General features: G+C 40.6%; 1 protein-coding gene across 2 annotated transcripts in view; it reads left to right on the top strand.

The window, feature by feature from the left end:
• The window catches only part of OSBPL5 (oxysterol binding protein like 5), a 222,325-nt gene that overhangs the window by 126,470 nt on the left and 72,594 nt on the right, over positions 1–23,261 (top strand). For both annotated transcript variants that reach the window (XM_060768257.2, XM_060768266.2), the window contains exon 2: positions 12,590–12,746. In XM_060768257.2, coding sequence (XP_060624240.2) covers positions 12,590–12,746 — 157 coding nt within the window. The remainder of the gene's footprint in view (positions 1–12,589; positions 12,747–23,261) is intronic.

The following is a 23,261-nucleotide window of genomic DNA, read 5'->3' as shown; positions in this document are numbered from 1 at the left end:
CCCAGATGAAACAAAAGTAATACAAATCCACAGTGTCTAATGTAAGTTTAGAAAAGATGGAGGTTAAACAGTTTACTCTTGCTTTAGAACAAGGAGGGCCATGTTAGCCCCCCCCCCCCATGCCTCTCCCATGGGCTCCCTATGACATCCAATGACATCACATCAGTTTGGTTGCCTTTTTGGTTGAGATGTGGCCAAAAACAGGTCATTTCAGGTGGTGAGTTTGGGGGAGTTCAGGAGGTGAGTTTTTTGGCCCATTGGAGGATGTTTAAAGTTAGGTTTGGGTTGAAAAAACCTGTAAGTAGTGTGCTATTGCCCATGGTGGTTGGCTTGATAGTAGTTATCAAATAGCCGGCTTTTCAGATGTGTGTACAGGTTGAGTATCCCTTATTTGAAATGCTTGGGACTCGAAGTGTTTTGGATTTTTTTACCAATCTATTTGCATATGCATACATAATGAGACATGTTGAAATTGGGATCCACATTTATACAGAAATTTCATTTATATTTCATATACTTACACCTTTATGATTTTCTATTATATTTTTAATAGTTTTGTATGTGAAACCAAGTTTGTGTGCACTGAACCACCAGAAAGCAAAGGTGTCACTACCTCAGCCACCCTGTTATACATTTGCCTGAGGGCTGCTATCTATCAGAAATAAATTGAAGTCATTCAACAAGTTGTTTACAGAGCTTAATGGGTTCCACCCGGGAAGGACACCTCTATTTAATTTAATTAGTGTATTTATTTACCATCGGTATCACCGCTTCTGAACTTGCCTGACTGCATTTTTCTAAAAGGCCAAGATCAAACACACAACGTGCCTGGGAAGGTCATGGCTAAGTGGTATGTTTTTCCTTTATGACCTTCAGGTTGCACTTTCTCCAGTAAGAAAGACTGCCTTCCAAGATCTTAGCAAGCAGTTTTTCCTTTCAATTAGACACATTTTAAGCCCCATCCTTTCCCTCTGCCTTTTCCTTTTTGCTTACTGCCATTGTGTTTGTACTTTTCCATTAGTATTTCCACATCCCAGCTGTGTGCAGACAGTGCAGTTCTATTTTTAATGTTGATTTCAGCTGATCCTAATTAGAAATCCCGTATCATGATTACAGTCTTGCTAGCAGCATGGTCAGATAGAAAACAACAGCGGAAGTGAACATTTCTGTGGTCTATTTTGGAGAGGAAGCTAATTTTAGCAGCAGTGTTATAACCCTAATTTCTATCCTGGATAGCAAACACTATTTAGAAGAGAAGTAAAACTAGGGACATTTTCATGAACTATGCTATGCCTTTAGTCCAGAGCTTGGAAAAGTTACTTTTTTAGATCACAATTCTCAGAAGCCTTCAATTAGCATGTCCAGTAGACACTGGGTATCATGGTCCAAAACAACAGGTTTTCCATTCTCTGGTTTACTATTTGTTTACACTATATAACTGGTGGTGTGTTACTGCCATGTCTTCATTCAATGGGATCTGGGGATTTGTAGTTACAGAGCTCTCATCTATTCCCTAAACTACAACTCTCCATCTTCCTTGCAGAGAATTCAAAGATCTTTTCCAAACCAAGATTTTCCAAATCCCAAGATTTTGTAGGACAAAGCCAGTTAGTGTAGTATCAAACGCATATAGTGTAGACACACTCTTAAATGGACACGCATAGGCTTGAGAACATCATTCATGCATAAAAAAAAATACCAGGGAGCGATTTTCATATCAAAGCAGTAGGACTCAGAAAGATGTTTTCAGAAAGATGTTTTGAAAATGCCACCTTTTATTTTATAGTCTACTACAAATGCAGTAAGTACACTATATCGCCTTTTAAGATCTGGCACCTTCTGGATATGTCAGACTACAACTCCCATAATCCTTACTTTATCCAAGGTAGTTTTTTTTTTTAAAGAAATAATGTGGAAATACAAACTCATCTTAAAAACTGATTCTTTATTTTGTCATCTTTCCTTTTTTTTCTTTTTCTTTTCAAGGATAAAATCTAAACATCTATACAATTTAATCAGGTTGGCATAAATCCAACCAGTCCCTTGCTTTTTGAATATGTCTGGTAACCAACTCTTAATAGCACAGATCCTTTGGCAGGAAGCAAGGTGGACATCTTGCAGTAAACTAAAGCTGGAAGAAGGAGTGCTCAGCAAGGACATCTCCTCCTCTTAAATCACCATATTAATAACTGTATGTGCAGGAATAGATCTGCAAGACTTTGTTGATTTTATTCTGTCCAAAGATATGTTGGCCATGAAATACCAACATATCTTTGCATGCAGCCCTTGGGAACAGAATCAAGGAAACACTGTTGACTTATCCTAACATGGAGAAAAATATTTTCATTTATATGTTCACCCTTGTTACTATTAGAGACCTGTGCTTTATTCAAATAACTCTTTTCTGGTTGAATCCAATGAGTTGGATGGCTGAAATTCCCATAGGCCAAATATAATGTTCATGTAAATCAATGAGTTAATTGCACATGTGTCCATAACCTTTAACCCATTAGAAAAATTGCTTTTATGAATATGTTCTAGATTATTTAAATTCGAAAAAAAGAGGGACATAATTTTGAAGAGCAATTTTTCCAAGACATCATCTTTGAAAACAAACCATATTAGCTTATTCAAAAAATGAGATCATCCCTCTCTTACTGGAAAGACTCTGTGCCGTGTTTTAATTATTTGTTTTAAAATCAGATTATCTTAAGAATTACCAACTGTTTTTGCTGAAATCTACCTCTGGTTTTCTGTTATTAAATTTGAATGAGATTTTACAGCAGGGCCAGACTTCTGTAATGTAATTGGCAGAGTGTAAGGCCTAGCTACATGGTTATGTCATTGCTAATGCTGAAACGTTCACATGTAGTCTGCAATAGGGTAAACCCCAAAATAGTTAAGAAAACCATCATAGAATGGTGCCAGTAACAAATCCATTCTGCTTTTAGTCAGATCTTTAAAGGAGCTGTACATATTGGAGAGCTCTCCTAAAAGTCCAGATTAAAAGTAGGGGTGGCTTCACCAGGACCTTTGTTTTTATATCCTATTAGTTTTTAAATAATGTTTGCTGGAATCTTAGAATGGCTACTTAGTTACAGAGATGTAGCTATCTCATGGAACCCACCTACCCCAAACATCTAAAGTGACAGCAGCCAGAATGGGGAAAGGAGGCCAGTTCAGCATCTGATCAGGTATCTAGGAGGGTTACATTTCCACCCTCCTCTAACTAGTGAAGAAGGCTATGACAAGGACTTACAACAGAGGTCCTGCTTCTGATGGCTGCAGCCCTTACTTGCTGGTGGAAGAGGGATGAAAACATAATCATCTTGCACTCCAGTTAGCAAATGGACCTGGATGCTGGCTCTTAAGGTTGGCATAGCTTGGGATGGCATGTTATGCAGGTTTCCAGTGAAACTATGTAATCTTACCGAATACAGATCAGTTATAGTTCCATAACTCTGAATTGCAAATCCATAATTACAAGGCAACCACATTTATATCATTGTCATCTTTATGAGCTGAATCTTTGTCTGTTGCCAAAAGAGAATGCACTGTTGCCAAAAGTGCATTCTCTGCTGCCACCTGCTCAACATTACAATACAAATAGCAAATAACTTGTAAAACTTTTTCCTAGGTGTAGGGCTGCCAAATCTCTCAGAACCTGGCCCTGAATCATAGAATCATAGAGTTGGAAGAGAACCCATGGACCATCCAGTCAAACCCCCTGTCAAGAAGCAGGAAAATTGCATTCAAAACACCCCCGACAGATGGCCATCCAGCCTCTGTTTAAAAGCCTCCAAAGGAGGAGCCTCTACCACACTCTTCAAATCTCATGGATCATCTCCAAGCAGGAGACAGAGATACAAATCCTCTAGTTTGGAAACTAGAAGTGTTCACTTTCAGGCCATCTTTAGCTGAGCGAGAAGAGCAGGGACTGGCTACAATGTGCAAAGCTTACCTGATTTGTTGCTGCAACTTGCAAAGACTCTTAAGTGGGTCCATGTATTTTCTGAGTTAGCTTTCTCCTTCTCTCCCAGTTTCTGTGCTACCAAGGCTTATCCTCCATTCTACTCTGCATCCATCTGTTGGCTTGATACAAGTAGGCTGGATGAAATAGTCCATATCTTGAATCCCTGAGTAAAACAAACAGAATAGGTATGCATCATATGCATATATAACAGTAGCAATGTATAAAAGAAAGATGTTTTAAATACTGCTCAAGGAGCATTTGTCAGTGACACAATTCACAGTTGGAGTCTAAATAGATACCATTGGCATTATGCCTTGGTTTATGGAAGCCCCCCTTAAATGGTTTCTGAAAGGTTGCCTTAAGAAAGATAGATATTGTGTATTGCTTTTAGCAGTTAAAAGGTTTGCTGGCGCTCTTGGAAAGAGGTCATTTGTAATTATAATGTGCACTCAAGGCCAAAAAATTGTTAGGAGGATCAATGAAGCAAGCGTTTATTCCACCTCCTTGCAACATACAACTAATTAATCCTGTTAATCACCACAAGGCGACTTGCTAAATAATTGCATTCCAAGAGAATGGCAAGGGTTTGCTGATAAATATTGGGTGTCAAAGCTGCATGGGACATTTTAAACCAAGAGTCACTGCCAAAGGCAAGCATCAACCCCATTCATTAGATAAATGAGATCACAACGCTTCTTTCTTCTTTTATTTAACAAAAAGTTGGTGAGAATTACGATGGAAAACTATTATTTTTTAGAAAATCAGATAGATTTGTCAGCTGATTTCCTTCAGTCCCTGAAATAATGCAAGTCTACATCTGTATTGTTTATTTAACCATGCATTCAATTTTGTCTGTGATTGCTAACAACGCAGGAGACACTCAAGCTTTTTGCTCCTGAAGGCAATACACTTCTGCAGTTGATTGTAATGGATGCCCCAAATTCTTAAATGTATGGATAATTGAGGAAACTTGGATTGGTCATTGTTGCTGTGAGCCTTAAAGTCATTTATGGGTCATGGTGACCAGGCCTGTAGCCAGGGGGGGGGGGCGCTCAAAAATTTTCAGGGGGAGTTTCGGGGGGCCTGAGTTTTGGGGGGGGCTGAGTCTGAGTGAAAGAGGGTTTACCCTAGCAAACCTTTTGTATCATTAACCCAATACCCCCAGGCATATGGGATATATTGAGTATGGTGATCAGATCATGATATGAATAAACATAACAGTTTAAATAATGCACCAGTAAGGCCTTTTCACGAACCACCATGAGAGTTTGGGGGGGGGGGGGGGGCTGAAGCCCCTCAACCCCCCCCCCCCCCCCCGGCTACATGCCTGATGGTGACTCTACTACATTTTGGGGTTGGGGGTGGCAAGATATATTCAGAAGGGGCTTGCCTTTTTGTTTCCATGGGGTTGAGAGTATGCATTTCGTCCAAGGCCATACAATGGATATTCATGGTCGAGCAGGGATTACAACATTGGTCTCACCGGTGCCCTAACCCCTGCACCATGCTGCTTTTCTCACAGGAAATTTGGCCCTCAGCCTGTCCAAAAGTTCCATTACATATTTAGTCACCACAGTGATGCACATAGGAATGTTTGTGGCAGAGCATTGTGTAAACTTGGTATTGGAAAGTAATTGATGTCTCTGCCAGGGCTTAAAATAGAGCACAGAAAATAAGAGTCTATGGCAGGGTGTCAAACTCATTTCCATTGAGGGCCACATCTGCCTTATGGTTGCCTTCAAAGGGCCACTGAATCAGTGGACACAGAAACCATGGATACAGAGGGCCACTATATGTGTGAGTGTGTGTGTGTGTGTGTGTGTGCATAACAAACTGGTTGGTGCTCTTTGGTTCTTACTAGTCTGGGTCCCCAAATGTTATTGAACAACAACTCCCATCAATTTTGTTTACCCAACATGTAAGCTAAGAATAATGGGAATGACAACCCATCACCACTTGTGGCTCTGAGGTGGGAAAAGGTTAAAGGACATTTTAAAGACAGACATCATGTCCACCAGCCTTGTACCTACATCCAAACCCCACTTCCTTGATTAATCAAAACAAACTGCAGCCTTCCAGTTGTTACTGCATCACAACTCCCATCAGCTCTATTCATGATGTCTAATGATGAAGTAGGCGAGTTGTAATCCAGCATCTGGAGAGACACATAAAATGACATTGCGGGCTGGATTTGGCCCATGGGCCTTGGGTTTGACTCATGTTGTCTATCCATCTAGCTTTGTGTTTCCTACAATCACTAGCAGGTACTGACTATCTAGGTTTCAGATAGAGCTTTTTCCATCTTATCTTCTTATTTTTCTAACTGAAGGATTTCAAGGCTGGAATCCAGTACTCCAGTTGTCTTGGTATAATCATCTGCAGAATTCTTGTCTGAGTAGTCAAGTGTCCAGATGGAATGTGAAGTGATACGTTATCAAATTGAGAAAAGAAACTGCAATCCAAAGGCATCAAATGAGGCCAGACAGATTTTTTTCAGTGCAAAGAGGAAATGGAATGTACTTTGTTACATTAATAGTCCTCTGCACAGCAATCAATTTATATCCGAAAGGTCAGAGGAAATGAACAAAGTAAATGTTAACTCTAGTTATTTTTTGTAAATGTCCTCCCAATATTTTCTACTTGAGTTTATCAGCTGATCTTCCAATGGGAAACTTGCAAAAAGTTTGAAGTAAAACAATTTCCAGGCAAAGCTATTGTCACAAAAGGGAGGAAACAATAGAATCACAGATTAATAGAGTTAAAAGAGACCACATGGGCCATCTAGTCCAACATGCATTAAAAGCACAATCAAAGTACCCCTCACAGATGGCCATCCTGTCTCTGTTTACAAGTTTCCAAGGAAGCAGCTTCCACCACACTCCAAGGCAGAGAGTTCCACTGTTGAACAGCTCATACTGTCAGGAAGTTCTTCCTAATGTTCAGGTGGAATCTCCTTTCCTACCATTTAAACCCATTGCTCTAAGTCCTAGTTTCCAGGTCAGCAGAAAACAAGCCTTCTTCCTTTTCCTTATGGCATCCTTTCACTTATTTATACATGGCTATCATGTCTACTCTCAACCTTCTCTTCTGCAGCCTAAACATCCCCAGCTCTTTAAGACGCTCCTCATTGGGCATGGTCTCCAGACCTTTGATCATTTTAGCTGCCCTCCTCTGGACACCTTCCAGCTTGTCAATATCTCTTTTGAACAGTGGTGCCCAGAACTGGACACAGTATTCCAAGTGAGGTCTAACCAAAGCAGAATATAAAGGCACCATGAATTCCTTCAACCTAGATACTATACTCCTTTTGATGCAGCACAAAATCCCATGAGCCAACTGCATCATACTATTGGCTCATGTCCAACATGTTGTCCACAAAGACTCCAAGATCTTTCCCTCATAGACTGTTGTTGAACCAGGCATCACCCATTCTATATCTTTGCATTTAATTTTTTTCTGCCTAAGTGTAGTACATTACATTTCTCCTTGTTGAAATTCATTTTTGTTAGTTTTGGCCCATCTCTCTTATCTGTCAATGTCATTTTCAATTCTGATCCTCTCCTTTGAGTATTAGCTATCCCTCCTAATTTGGTGTCATCCGCAAACTTGATAAGCATGCCCTTTAAACCTTGATCCAAGTCATTAATAAAGATGTTGAACAGTACCCTGAAACACTCCACTAGACACGACCAATTACAGATCCACCTAATAGTAGCATTGCCTAGCCCACATTTGACAAGTTTGCTTGCAAGAAGGTCATGAGGAATTCTCTCGAAGGTCTTACTGAAATTAAGATATGCTACATCCAGTAAGGTCTTTGAAAGAGTGCCCCATGACCTTCTTGCATCAAATAGTGTTGATAAAGAGGAAGGAGATGTGTTTTCATAATTACAGTACTTCTATAATTCTTTAAAGGATGTGCCTTTCCACATCCTGTGGAAAAGCACTAGAACTCTCTGGCTAAGAATTCTAAGTTCCTCATAAAATTACCATTTCCTGGATCCCATAAGTTAGAACCATGGCAATTAAGGTGGAACCAGAGTGCTGCCAAATCATGACCTCTCTACTCAATTAGCTTAACAGGGATATGTGTGGGGTATCTTGTCTTTTACTCATGTGTTTATTTTACTAATGATCAGAATATCTGAATAGGGCTAGTTGCAGATGGTTTATGGGAAAGATGGTTCACACTGTGAACAAAAACCACATTTCTCCTAGCAAGTACGAATTGGCCCTAAAAGGTATGCCAAACTTGGCTTACACCATGGTGGTATGATCTCTTGTTATTAACGTGGAAGTTCAACTCTGTCATTTGGCCAGTCTAGTGAAATGACCCCAGCAAATCTGCCATGTCTGGAATGTTTTTGATTTAATGTCAGATTTTTTGGAATAGTTTAGGAGATACATAATGTTTTATTGTCTGCTTCCTGTCCTGGAATCTATAAAGGTCTGTCTTTGTGTACAGAAACGCAGAAAGTTGTGTGCTGCTTGATTGCTCTTTCTTCACTGTTTCTATTATAGCAAACTTTGAGCACTTACTTTGCCAGATCTCCACCCTGAAAGATTTATTAAGGAAGATTTTCTCAAATGCAAAGAGTTTTAGCAAACACCCTCGTTTTCATTGTTCTTTGTGATTACATGGGTGGTTCCCCTCCTGTGTATCTTGAAGACATTAATATTTTTCGAAATAAGGCTGACCTAAAGTGTAGCTTAGCTGTATATCTCCCAGTGAGTTGTCATTTCAAGACAGTTAGTGTTGTATTAGTGATGCTCCGGAGACCAGGGTTTGGTCATGGAAACCAGTTTGGCAGCCTTGGGTGAGTCACACTCTCTCAACTTCTACAGAAAGTGATGGTAACTCTCCTCTGAACAAATTTTGCTATGAAAATCCTGTGATAGTCACCAGAAGTTGGAAATGACTTAAAGATACATAGCTACACATTTTCATAATTTTCTTATTTCCAAATGCTCCACATATTCTATTCTGTCCATATCAAAAAATAATCTAGAGTACACAGTTGCTTCTACAGTTCTATTAACCGTTATAGAAGGAAATATGCCCACGATCCATATATTTTGTGATATTGTAATATTTTCTCATTTCATTCCCCATTGTAATAGCTTAAACATGCAGACTTAATTTGCATCTCTGTAAATTAATTATTGTCCTATAATTAATGCTACTGGTTAATCAATTACATCTTTAATTAGATTTAAACCCTTAGTTTACAGGCTTCTCTATTAAAGCTGAGCCAGATATTGGTTGATTTAGTCATTGTACTGTGATTCCCAAAGGTCTTTTGAGATAGTTCACAGATATTTTTAGATATTTCTCACTTGACACAATTCCTCCCCTAAAAAAAACCCCATGCTCCCAGAAAAATGTGCAAAAAATGAAAGAAAATAAAGGGGATCAAAACATGCTTAAGACTTAATAGTTTAAATATTATCTTGTATGCAAATTGCCATGTTGCCAAATGTGAATGGGCAATTCAAGCTAGTCTGCAAGAGTTATTTTGTTCAATCTGCCTATGTATCTATCACGTAGCTTTCCACTTGTGGTTCCAGTTTAAGTTGATAGTGATCTCATGTTTTTTTAAAAACAACAGCAAAGGAATATATTTCCTAACATAGAATAGAAAAAAATAAAGTATCAGCAATTTCTCAACATCCACATTATAGATCAAAGGCTTCCAGACCTTAGACCATTATGGTCATCCCCCCCCCCCCCCCCGGACAGGTTCTAGTTTGTCAATATCCTTCTTAAATTGTGGTGCCCAGAACTGGACACTGTGTTATTCGAAGTGAGGTTTGATCAAAGCTGAATAGAGTAGAACGAAGACTTTCCTCAATCTAGACACCATATTCCTATTGATGCAGCCTAGAATTGCACTGGCATTTTTATAGCTGGCACCTCACACTGATGATTCATGTTCAGCTTGTGGTCTACCAAGACTCCTAAATTCCTTTCATATGTACTGTTTTCATGAAGACATCACCCATCTTATATCTATGCATTTCAGGTTTTTTTCTGTCAAAACTTACATTTCTCCCTGTTGAAATTTGAGGGTGCAGCAGATTAAACCACTAACCTGCAGAACTTGCTGATCAGAAGGTCAGCAGTTCAAATTCGCAGGCTGGGTGAGCTCCCATTGTTAGCCCCAGCTTCTGCCAACCTAGCAGAAATGAGCACCACCCCCCAGAGTCAGATTCGACTAGATTTCAAGTCAAAAAGAAACGGTTACCTTTTAAAGTATTGTATTGATACTAGGGAGAAGTTTTAAGAGTGCTTATCTTTTTTGTAGGAGTCTCTTTTGGGGGTTTAAGCAACTTGGGTTGACATTTCTTTATTATTATGTTTGGTGGTTGAAATAATGGGTGGGAATTTCACCCAAGTTCTCTGTTAAGCTCTCTTGAACCTCTCTTATCTCTGTCATTACCACTAAAGAGAATTTTTATTTTCCACATTTTTCTTGTATGTATGCATTTATTTTCATTCTCATTCATTCCCTTTCAGTGAGTGGGTAGGTGAGAAACGAGTTTTTTTATTGTATTGATTTTATAATGCTGTTTAAAATGTTTTAATTGTATATTGTGGATTGTTATGGCATCAAATTGCTGCCAATTTGTAAGCCGCCTTGAGTCGCCAACGGGCTTGAGAAAGGCGGGATAGAAATATCATAAATAAATAAATAAATAAACTAATTACTAAGAGGTGTGTGTTTGTTGGCCTCCAGATGGTTCAGGTCCAGGGTATTTGATAGACCTGCTCAGACCCTTCTTTTGGTCTCACCTCCATCTCAAGCTCGCTTGTAGGGAACAAGAGAGCAGGCCTTCTTGGTGGCTGCCCCTTGACTCTGGAACTCCACGCCCAGGGAAGCCAGAATGGCCCCCTCCGTACTGTCCTTCCAGCGGCAGGCTGAAACCTTTTTATTCAGACAGGCTTTTCAAGATGAAGGTTTTTAAGATCAGTCCAGGGGGTGCTGTAGTGTTTAGCTTTGAATATATTTTTATGGATTTTAACTGTGAATCTTTTAATGCCATTGATATTTAATTCTGCTTTAATGTTTGTATATTTGTAGATTTTCAATTGTATTGACATTTTTTAAAATGTAAGCTGCTTTGAGCCTCCTTGTGGCTGAATTATCTTTAGCTGAATTGTTGTAAAACAGTCCTTGCAGTAAAACATTTGTTTTAAGGGAGAAGAAAATGAAATAAAATCATAATTTCAAAACGCTGTCTAATGATGTAAGATGGAGCTTTCATTTCATCAAGTCTTGTTTAGTTATACTGTCAGTGATTGTGTTTTGGTTTATTCCGTTAGCTACGCCATCTGCGGTTTTGTATCTGTCCAAAATATTCCCAGAAGTACTTAACTGTATGCATCATAAACACCCTGGCTTTGTTGTTATCAACTGCTATGTTCTATGCATAATAACTACTCTGAAAGAGCAAGTTATTTCTGTATAGTAGAGTTTCACTATGGGAAATGATTCCCTGTTGACTGAAGCACCAGTTTATGCACTGAGTATGATAAATAAGGATGATCCTGCACGATGGAAGATCCTGTTCTGTATTGTACACAACATTAAATGATAGCCTTTCAGGTGTTGTGCGGGGTTGTGGAAACTGAAGTCCTCAAACACCTGGAGAACCACCCTGACATATACCTGAAAGACTACTCCAAAATCATAGTCCAACACTCAATTCACTACACCACACTGGTTCTACCTGTAACACACCTTCAATTTTCCCCACCCCACAAAGACAATCTGCTAAAATCAGAAACCAGAACTTTGGGTTTCATTTTCCCCATCTTGTCCATAACTGTCAGAGGATCCACCCCACTGGAAAGGAGAAGGGCAAAAATTGGACAATAATGGCCCCAGTTTCCCAGTCCTTCCCTGAGAGATATCTATCCACATCCACCCAGAATTACCTCTTTTGATACCCATATCAAGATCAGATTTTTTCCCTCTTGATTATTTGATTAATAATGTAGTTGTAAAAAAAAATCCCAAATTGAAAAAAATCAGGAAAAACTGTGGCCTGTATTATAAAAAATAGAAAGAAACATAATTGAACAAGAACATGCCTACATTTGAAAACTCTGTTTAAAAACATCACTTTGTACTAGGGCCAGCAATAGTTTCATCAAGATTTGTTTTCCGTATTGAAAAGATATTGTTGAATAGTGAGTCAACACATAGGTAAATCCCATTATTCAATGGGTCTACTCTAGGCAGGAATAACAATAGCACTTAGGTCTATCTTTATTGATGGGAGTATCATATGTATCAAGCAGGATGTTTTAACTTAGCTGAGACTGATAACATTTATTTTATAATGTATTGTTGAGGAATAAATAGCATATCTGCTGCATTTGGGTAGGGACGGGGGACACTGTGTATTAGTGCTTTCTTTTCTGGACTTTGCAGATGACTAGCAGAAACATGTACCTTCATATTCAGGATAGTTTGTTTGCCACAGCCATGCTGAAAATCATGCATTTAAGGACAGGTTGGTTTAAAATAGCAAAACCAAGCAAACAACATTTAAAAACCTGACATTATGATTTTATGCGAACCTGTTGCTATTTTTTCCCCTTCCTTTCAGAAAACCCCTACAGCACATGCCATGAAGGAAGAGAATTTTCTTCGGCGCAGGTTCTCGCTCTGTCCTGCTGCTTCCACTCCTCAAAAAATCGATCCTCGCAAGTTGACTCGGAACCTGTTTTTTGGGGCTGATAATGAGATCTACCCCATCAGCCCAGGTCAGTGTGTGCCTCAACATTTTTATCATTTACTGTGCAACATAAGGAAGCAGAAGGCTCCATCTACACTGCCATATAAAATCGAGATTATCTGCTCTGAACTGGATTATATAGTAGTGTAGACTCATATAATCCAGTATTGTGGATTATCTGCTTTGATATTCTGGCTTATATTACAGTGTATAAGGATGAAGATAGACTGAGATCCCCAAGTGATGTGAAGACACAATTCTGACTCTTAGCAGGTTAATAACAGCAACAACTTCTTAGATAGAAGCGGCTTCCCCCTTCCCAACTGAATTGAGCACCAAAGTTTAGCAGAAAACAAGAGCAGATTGGTACATGAAATGAATTGTTTGCAAGCTGAAATTCAAGCATTGAAATATATGACCGTCTCAACACAGGCTCATGGGCACTCAGTTCTGTAAATCTAGACCTGTTTTCATAGCTAGCTATACATGATGGATCTCATGTTATGAACAAAACTGAAACCTAAAGTGTTACCATCCCAGTTGTATGCTGTTAGGCCTGGCTTCATCCCACACCACAATTATGATGAGCAAATATAGGCAGTCCCCAAGTTACAAAAATCTGATTTACAAACAATTCATAGTTAAGAACGGGGTCGAGGCAACAGGAAGTAAGAGAAATCTACTCCTAGGAAGGGGAATTCAACCCTAAAAAAAATATCATGGGGAAAAGGGTGTCTCCACTGAAGCTTTATGACCAATCCTTATTTCCACAACAAGTCAAATTTTTTTCAAAATCTATTTGTTACAGGGACAGAAGGTGACATAAAAATTTCTGAACAGGGGCACAGACAGCAAAACAAGAGGAGGGGGCCTGCTCTCGGTCCCACCCCTGTCACAAGCACGGCTGGTGAGAATGAGAGAAGTGGCCTTCTCTGTGATTGCTTCTCATCTCTGGAACTCACTTCCAAAAGAAATAAAAATGCCCCCCACCTTTCTCTCCTTTAAAAAAAAAACTCCTAAAAACGCACCTTTGCACTTTGGCATATGCGGAGCAGGAGGACTAGGGCACCTTAGACCACAGTCACTGGAAGGTTGGCTGACATATCTTTACCACATAGCCACATAGCCATTATGGTACATTTCAAGAACAACTATAACAGCCAATGCTCACCTAATTTAAATTGTTTTATTATGTTAGATTTTTAATGTTGACCATGTTTTTAAAATGTAATCTGCTTCTAGTGATTAGTTGTTTTATGTCTTTCGGTTTGATGTCTAATTCTTTTATGTGATTAACTCAATGCTATCATTATTTTGTATTACGTTTTATTGCTTTGATATATTTGTATTTCTCGGATATTGAATATTTGCCCTTTTTGTGTGTAAACCACCCTGAGTCCTCTCTGGGAGATACAGCGGTCTATAAATCAAGTATTTGGAGCCCCTGGTGGTGCAGTGGGTTAAACCCTTGTGCCGGCAGGACTGAAGACCGACAGGTAGCAGGTTCGAATCCAGGAAGAGCGTGGATGAGCTCCCTCTATCAGCTCCGGCTCCCTATGAGGGGACATGAGAGAAGCCTCCCACAAAGGATGGTAAAACATCAAAACATCCCAACGTCCCCTGGGCAATGTCCTTGCAAACAGCTAATTCTCTCACATCAGAAGCAACTTGCAGTTTCTCAAGTATTATTGTTGTTGTTGTTGTTGTTATAGAATGGAAGAGTCAGTGAATAACATATAGATGGAGTCTAGAACTCACAGCAGGGCTCGACTATCTGATATCATCTCTGATCATCTCTATTACCTGGATTATCAATGTGCATGTGGCTTGGCTGCAGTGACTATAGTCCTCTGTATGCATGTTGTTGTTGTTTATTCGTTCAGTCGCTTTCAACTCTTTGTGACCTCATGGACCAGCCCATGCCAGAGTCTGTATGTATCTCCACCATTCATGGCTTGAAATTATTGCCCAAAAATTCCAAAAGGCAAACCTTGATTTGGCCATTTTATTTAAGGGACACCATTTTACTGTGCTACAGCATGCAATGGGACTTGGGCATTCACTGATTTTGATATCCACATAGGATACCAAGGCCCCATTGAATTCCCCAGAGATTTCAAGGAATCACAATAGCCCAGAAAAAAAAAAAAGATTCATGCACTCCACACACCTATTTTCATCTCCAGGTGTCCTCTTCCCCTCCTTCTAGCCTCCTCCTTCCTCTTCTTCTACCCTCCCTCCTTCTATGGCAAACTCAATAGGAGGAGCTGAAGGGGTGGGATTATGGAGGGGGCCTTAAGAATGCTCATGGTAGATTGCCCGCCCCAGTCTAAAATAAATACATCAAGATAGTCCAATACATTTTCAATACTGAAAAATAAACTAATGTAGGCATTGTTTCCTTTATTTGTGCTTTTTTCTGTTAAAAAGTTGAATTCAAAATGGCAAAGAAACCTTGTTAATGTAAGCACTCTCCTTTGAGAAAAAAAGCACCTTGCTCATTCACTTTCTTTCATCTGCTGCCATATATAATCTTAACAACATTTCTAAGGTGGTTTATTTATGGCTCATATATATTATTCCAATGATTTTTCTCAACCCTATAAAGCAGTACAGTATTATTAAGCTCTCCTTGATGTAGAATGAATGGAGAGATAATGGCTCTTCTACAAATTAGATGTGACATTGGGAATCAATGATTTTCCATTCTGCTTTCTTTGGAAAGATTGGTTGGAGCTGTTGGGGGGGGGGGGGGAAATCTGGTCAGGACTACAGCACTGGTAACAGAGTATGGTTTCCTCACACCACAATATTTTACTGGTGACAATTATGCATTACTCCCCCACTTGGGGGGGGGGGAGGATACATTAGGAAATGATTTAAAACAGACAAGCAAAACTTCTGGCAAGTTTGTTCTGCATCTCTGGCGGATGCAGCTAATCACTTAAAATATGTATTTATTGGGAGTGATTCACAAACAGAACTATATAAATATATTAGCAAAATGTTTTGGCATCTACCTTCTTCAGTTGCTCAAAATAAAATTATATGGAAACCTTTCCTCCTTTTTTCTCCCTCTTTTATATATGACATGCCTGCAAGTTTCCTTATTTTGGGCTTGGCCTCATGTTAGTCACCCCTAGTCCCCTACAGGGAGATGGTAGCGTGTTATAAATAATAATAATAATAATTCTTTTGGAAAGGGGCTGCATTTGAAAACAGCATGCAAAAAAGGGCAAAATCCAATTCCCCTTGATTCACTTCAGTCCTGATGGATCTCCCCTTCAGAATTGCTATTACTTTTTGTTTGGTTTTTTAATTGAGGGAGGTCCAAACATATTTTGTTTGGTTGTACAAGTTCCCAGTCAAATTAATTGGTACAGGGAAATATGAAACAGTGACTTTCCTGCCCCCAGCTCCTTGTTTGTCATAATTATATCCTGCTCTTCAAAGGAAATCAGAACAACGCACAACCCAAAATAAGAATCTCATTAAAAAACACAATTAAGAAAAACTTATGAATAATTTTAAAAATAGAAATCTACAAAGGAGCAAATAATCATGTAATAATTAATTGACAAGACATCCAGAGAGGATGGGATTGTTCAATGTTGTTATTTTGCAGCAGAAGAGGGCACAGTTTCCATTTCCCAGCAAGATATATACTAAAAACAAATTTTGTTTATTGTTAGTCATTACCTTTCTGGTTAAGGACAAACAAAACTTCCTTGTATTTATGTTATTGGAAAACTATGAAAGATGACTAAGGTTTCGGAAATTCTTAAGGGTCTTCTGGCATAATTATAATGCTGTGATTCCACTTCAACTACTGTGCCTGTGCCTTATGAGGTCCTGGGATTTGTAGTTTGGAGTGGCACTAGAAGGGGCTCTCTCTTCCGGAGAATTCTAAATGCCCCTCCTTAAATTGTCAATTGCTGGATTCCATAGGATTGACAAACTGGAATGTGTCCAGAGGAGGATGACTAAAATGATCAAGGGTTTGGAGAACAAGCCCTATGAGGAGCACCTTAAAGAGCTGGGTATGTTTAGCCTGCATGAGAGAAGGCTGAGAGGGGATATGATGAGGGCCACGTGAGGGGAAGTCATAGGGAGGAGGGAGCAAGCTTGTTTTCTGCAGCTCTGGAGACTAGGACGCAGAACAATGGCTTCAAACTACAGGAAAGGAGATTCCACCTGAACATTAGGAAGAACTTCCTAACTGTGAGAGCTGTTCAGCAGTGGAACTCTCTGCCCTGGAGTGTGGTGGAGGATCCTTCTTTGGAGGCTCTTAAACAGAGGCTGGATGGCCATCTGTTGGGAAAGCTTTGAATGGAATTTTCCTGCTTCTTGGCAGGGGGTTGGATTGGGTGGCCCACGAGGTCTCTTCCAACTCTATGATTCCATGTTGCCATGACAGTTGAAATGGACTCATGGAGATATAATTATGTAGTGTGAGGGGACCCTTGATTTCTCCAGTACTGTAATTCTCCTGAGTCTCAAGCAGATCCCATTTTGGTGCTGTTCCAGATTTAATCCCAGCCTGGCTCCTATGAGTAGAGCAGAGGGTTCCATCAGGGCTGACCCAAGACATGTTGCTGCCTGAGGCCACATTCTAACCAAGATGCATAGTCTCTAAAGCCAGGGAAGTTACCTTGATTTCAGGACAGGAAAATGTAAAAGTGCTTCCCTCCATATTTGACAGAGTGCAGTTGCAATAAATTAAAATCACTTAAGAGACCTCGGCGCCTTTTCACAACAGCCAAAATTGTTAACTATCCATGCCTAAAGAGGACTTCTCAGTTGAGTAAACAGAAGAGAAAGGAAGATTGTGAACATTATTCTACTCCCAGATTCATTGTGTTTGATATACAATTAAAGATGTGCTACTTACCCATGGGCCCATGTTATAAATTCGGAGTCAGTTGCCTTTTTTCCCATAGCATGTTCATGTTTTTAATGGAAGAAGCTGCAATTTAGACATGGAGAATCTTCAGCTGTTGCATCCCAACCTTAAAGGCATTTTGGGAGGTGAGGGAGGACAAAAACTAGGTGGAGGGATTTATGTAAATAGAGAGCCCAGAAGCAAGGAATGATGGGACTCTTGTGTCTTTAATGGTTGTGTGGTTCATTCAGTCTGCTGGGAAAAGGGTAAGAGCGTTTTCACTTACTGAATGCCTTGCTCTGCCCAACCGTATTGCATTTTAGCACCTAGTAATTTGGTTGGTGCTTTGGGAGAGAGCAGAGGACTCTCTGCATTAAAAGCCAAGAGTAATGCACAAGATGTCTTTTTAAGCCAAGACCAAACTAGATCTAAAGTTTCAATTGTATTTCACTGTCTTCCTCATAGGCTTTTGCTAGTTCTTTGCTGCTAAGACAGAAGACAAAATATAGAAATGATATTTAAGGGTGTGGATTACATCTCAAGCTAGATTTGTTTCTTTAGGAGCAATGCACATTGACCAGGTGCCACTATGAGCGGCCTAATATCCTGAAAAGCAACAAAAAATAGTAGATATAATAAATTGGACTTGTAGAGAGATATTGCAATGTCAGAAGTGTTTATTTGCCCCCTCCCACTCCTTTTATGTGGCACTTTTGAGGCCTGATCCTAATTCCCACACTTTCCCCCTTCTTGTTTTGCAGCCCAGGCCTGTGCAGGTATATTTTGCAGCAATCCCCACTGAGTATGTCAGTTTTACAGCGATTGGCACCAAGCCTACATCTGGGGCAATTGTGGGAATTATGCAACCCTTCATATTATGTTAATCCACACTTCCCAACTTCCTAGTTAACATTCCCAATGGAAGGGAAGACTGTTGAGCTGCGGTTCAAAAAAATATTGGAGGGCCACACTATTTCAACCAGATCTAGGTAGTAAAAAAGAGCAATTTAAGCTAACTAAAGGTAAAGATTTTCCCTGACATTAAGGCTAGTTGTCTAGGACTGTGGAAGGTGGTGCTCGTCTCCATTTCTAAGCTGAAGACCTGGCGTTGTCCGTAGACACCTCCAAGGTCATCTGGCTTGCATGATTGCATGGAGTGCCATTACCTTCCTGCAGAAGCAATATCTATTGATCTACTCATATTTGCATGTTTTTTGAACTGCTAGGTTGGCAGAAGCTGGGCCTAAGAGCAGGAGCTTACCCTGTTCCCCAGATTCAAACCTCCAACCTTTCAGTCAGCAAGTTCAGCAGCTCAGCAGTTCAACCTGCTGCACCACCAGGTTTAGGGAGTAAAAAGAAGTCCTTTAAGCTATACAATCATATTATTATTATTCTACTTTAACTTCCCTGTCTGCAATATGATGAAAACCTAGAGTTTTGCAATTCAATCAGAGGCACCAAAGGAGCTCTCTGGCTGCAAATCCCCTTAATTTCAATTCCATAGGATGTTGCCACTGCAGCTTAAAAAGAGAATCAGTGTTATCAGACTGTAAACTGATATGGCCTGCGTTTAATAAATTCCCTGATAACAATGCTAGGTATCTTCCCTCTTTCCTTTGTTGTGTTGGAGTAGTATTTGCATCATCATCATGTTTTGTGGAAATACTGTACTTCCTTATTCTCATGATGCCAAGGCAGCTAATTCTCCATCAGGTGTCATTCAGGTTGAATGGAGAAAAGGAGTATTTCATAAAGGAAGGAGAATAATTTGGTTCTGAGTAACAAAAAAGAAGCTGCTGTTGAGGAGAAATCTAATCCAATTCTCCCCTGTTCCCATTGTGCTTCAGGTCAGTCTCTGTTCCACTCTGTATTTTAGAACATCTTTCATGGTGATGAAATCTTAACGATTTCCTTGGATTTGTATGTCTTTATCTTTAGAGAAATGTAAGCCAGCATGGTAAAGTAGTTTGATTACTAATCAGAAAACCAGAGTTGAAATCTTGGCTAAATCATGAAACTCAATGGGTGACCTTGACAAGTCACACTCTCTCAGCCTCAAAGGAAATCAGTGGCAAAACTTATCACAACAAATCTTGCCCTGCTCTATCAAATCTGAACATGCCCACTTTTCTCATGATGTGGTCAAAGTACTTCATCTTTCCCTCTATCCAGTGAGCAGTCAGGCTTTATTTTCTAAAGTATGGACTGGTTGGATCTTCTCGCAATCCAAGGCACTCTCAGAATTTTCCTCCAGCACCACAGTTCAAAAGCGCCTATTATTATTATTATTATTATTATTATTATTATTATAACTTTATTTGTACCCCGCTAGCATCTCCCAAGGGATTTGATGCGGCTTACAACAGGCCGGAACCCAACACAATACAACAGTACAATACATAGCAAATAAAACAGTTAAAGCAGAAAACAATAGCAATAGCAATACAACAGGACATTATTAAAAACTGAGCCGGCTGGAGTAGGGTACAGGATTAAAAAGTGCTCAAGTGTCGGAGGGATATGGGATTAAAATATAAGTGGAGTGTGCGGTGAGGGTGATCTTGACTCTACTAAAGTGCTTCTGGGCTTTAGTAGTGGGGTTCCTAATCTGAGAAGGCACGTTGGAACAGCCAGGTTTTCAGGTTCTTTCTGAAAACCGCCAAAGTAGGGGCCTGTCTGAGATCTTTCGGGAGGGCATTCTAGAGGCGGGGGGCACCACAGAGAAGGCCCTGTCCCGCGTCCCCACCAAACGCGCCTGCGACGTGGGCGGGATCACGAGCAGGGCCTCTCCTGATGACTGGAGTGAACGTGTGGGTTCGTAGACTGTGATGCGGTCACGCAGGTAGGGTGGTCCCAAACCGTTCAGGGCTTTGTAGGTAAGCACCTGCACCTTAAATTGGGCTTGGAAAATAAACGGCAGCCAGTGGAGCTCCTTAAACAGAAGGGTTGACCTCTCTCTGTAATGGGCCCCCGTTAACATCCTGGCTACTGCCCGTTGGACCAATTGGAATTTCCGAGCCGTTTTCAAGGGCAGCCCCACATAGAGCGCATTGCAGTAATCCAGTCTAGAGGTGACTAAGGCATGGACCACCCCGGCCAGATCAGCCTTAGCGAGGTATGGGCGCAGCTGGCGCACAAGTCTCAGTTGTGCAAAAGCCCTCCCGGCCACCGCCGACGCCTGAGCCTCAAGGGTGAGCGATGAGTCCAGGAGGACTCCCAAGCTGCGGACCTGTGGCTTCAGGGGGAGTGTAACCCCGTCCAACACAGGTTGCCACCCTATACCCCGGTCTGGTTTGCGATCGACCAGGAGGACCTCTGTCTTGTCGGGATTGATCTTCAGCTTGTTCGTCCTCATCCAGATGGACACAGTGGCCAGGCACTCGTCTAGCACCCGAGAGGCCTCCTTGGAATTAGGTGGAAAAGAGTAGTAGAGTTGTGTGTCATCTGCGTAGAGATGGCACCCAACTCCAAAACTCCGGATGACCTTCTCTCAGCCTTCCTTATGGTCCAGCTTTCAATGAGAAATACCATTGATTTGACTATGCGGATCTTTGTTGCCAATGTGATGTCTCTACTTTTTACTATTTTATCATTCCTCTCTTTCCATTGCTCACTGTCCATAGGTTATGGACAGTAATTTACCTTAATGCTAGGCTCAAATCTGGAAGGAATTGTTATAAAACAAACATTCCTCTTATTTTGAGATAGCAAGGGATACATTTTGAAGCCATTGTATGGCAAATCCGGCATGATGAATGTAGAGCAGTGGTTCCCAGCCTATTTTTAACCAGGGACCACTTTGACCAGGGACCACTCTCCAACATTAATACCAAATGGGTTACGAATCAGTTTTTGGTCAACTTTAGATTCGGTTTGGTTATTTGGGGTGCTGATTCAGAAAATTGCATTGGATAGACCACATCAGTTTGAGTTTCTGATATAGAACATATATAGTATATGGAAGATAGATACTTTTGAACTGTGGTGTTGGAGGAAAGTTCCAAGAAAGTTCCGAGAAAGTTCCGGGTGAGGAGATGGTGATTACTGGATGGTTGTTTATTCGTTCAGTCGCTTCCGACTCTTCATGACCTCATGGACCAGCCCACGCCAGAGCTCCCTGTCAGCCATTAACACCCCCAGCTCCTTCAAGGTCAAGCAAGTCACTTCAAGGATGCCATCCATCCATCTTGCTCTTTCCTTCCATTTTCCCCAGCATCATTGTCTTCTCTAAGCTTTCTTGTCTTCTCATGATGTGGCCAAAGTACTTCATCTCTGCATCTAATATCCTTCCCTCCAATGAACAGTCGGGCTTTATTTCCTGAAGTATGGACTGGTTGGATCTTCTCGCAATCCAAGGCATTAATAATCTAGAGCTGATGTGGTAGTAGTAATCTTTCGTGGGTAGTCAGCCTCTCTCCTCCCGGCATCCCCATTGTCTTGGCATTAAAAGAGGGTTTTGCAAGACCAGTTGCTCTTGTTGCTGCATGGTTTTGAGGCAACAATGTAGTAATGGTGAAGCCGCAGACCATATTTTCATTCTTGCGGACCACTGGTGGTCCACGAACCACAGGTTGGGAACCACTGATGTAGAGCATAAGGAGACGACTATACAACATTTGGGCTAAATTCTGATCTACGAAATATATTAGATATGAGTGCTTCTACGAGATATTTGGACTGTGCTCCAACACATTGGCCAACAGTTGTACTTAACTCACCAGAATTGCATCCCAAGTAAATGTATTTTTGGATCAGGGTGGAAGCAAAACATGAGAAAATCCTGCTGATGTGCCAAACGCAGGGGCAGAAAATGATGCACAAATCTGAGGGTGAGGAGGAAGAGATTGCCTAGGATGTCAGCTCTTTTTCTTTGTAAGCTTAAATCAATAACTGGGTGGTGGTGTGACTACAGAAAAGAAAAAGCCAGTTGAGAGAGTAAATCTGCATATTTGTGAACCATGAATCAGACTTGTGATTCCCATTAAAAGTAATTGGCAGGCTGGGCCATATGTTCTCTTTCAGTGGAATCAACACAGAAGGAAAGCGAGAGTAATTCATTCAGTAATCATCTGCCCTTGTAAAACACTATTGTGCAAATCCCTAGCATTAAGATGTTTGAGTGTGACGGAGCAAGGATGTGCTTAATCTTAATCTCTACTTCCCAGTGGCTCCATTGACCTCCACCGAATTTACCTTCCTGTCTTTGCCCAGCAGCTCAGCCTAAGGCAGAGGTGATCAGGCTTCGTCATGGCAGGCCTCTCCGTTCAGGTCTCTCTCTTTTCATAAAGACAATCTGAGAGGCAGAACCGATTCTTATTCCATGCATGAAGTGAGACTGATCAATGAGGGAGGCAGAGAGCATTTTCTTCACTGAAGAACACCCCCAGCGAGCAGAAATATGCTTTCCAAAAAGAAGCTGTTACTCCTTCATTAGAACTCAGCATGCATACGAATTGGAGTTGCTTCACATGTTTATATGTTCATCCCTTAATGACTGCAAATAGAGAAATAATTGACATATGTGAATGGTCCATCACAGAGCATCCATTTGACTCCAAGATGGCTGCCATGTTGTACTTCAGGCTAGACTCATGTATCCCTCCAGAAGTTGTTGGACTGCAACTCCCAGCAGTCGTCACTATCATAGCCTATGATGAGGAA

This window comes from Anolis sagrei, chromosome 1 (genome assembly GCF_037176765.1).
Source record: "Anolis sagrei isolate rAnoSag1 chromosome 1, rAnoSag1.mat, whole genome shotgun sequence".
Taxonomy (NCBI): Eukaryota; Metazoa; Chordata; class Lepidosauria; order Squamata; family Dactyloidae; genus Anolis; species Anolis sagrei.
The sequence above is the reverse complement of the archived record's forward strand: the minus strand, read 5'-3'. Positions and strand labels throughout refer to the sequence as shown.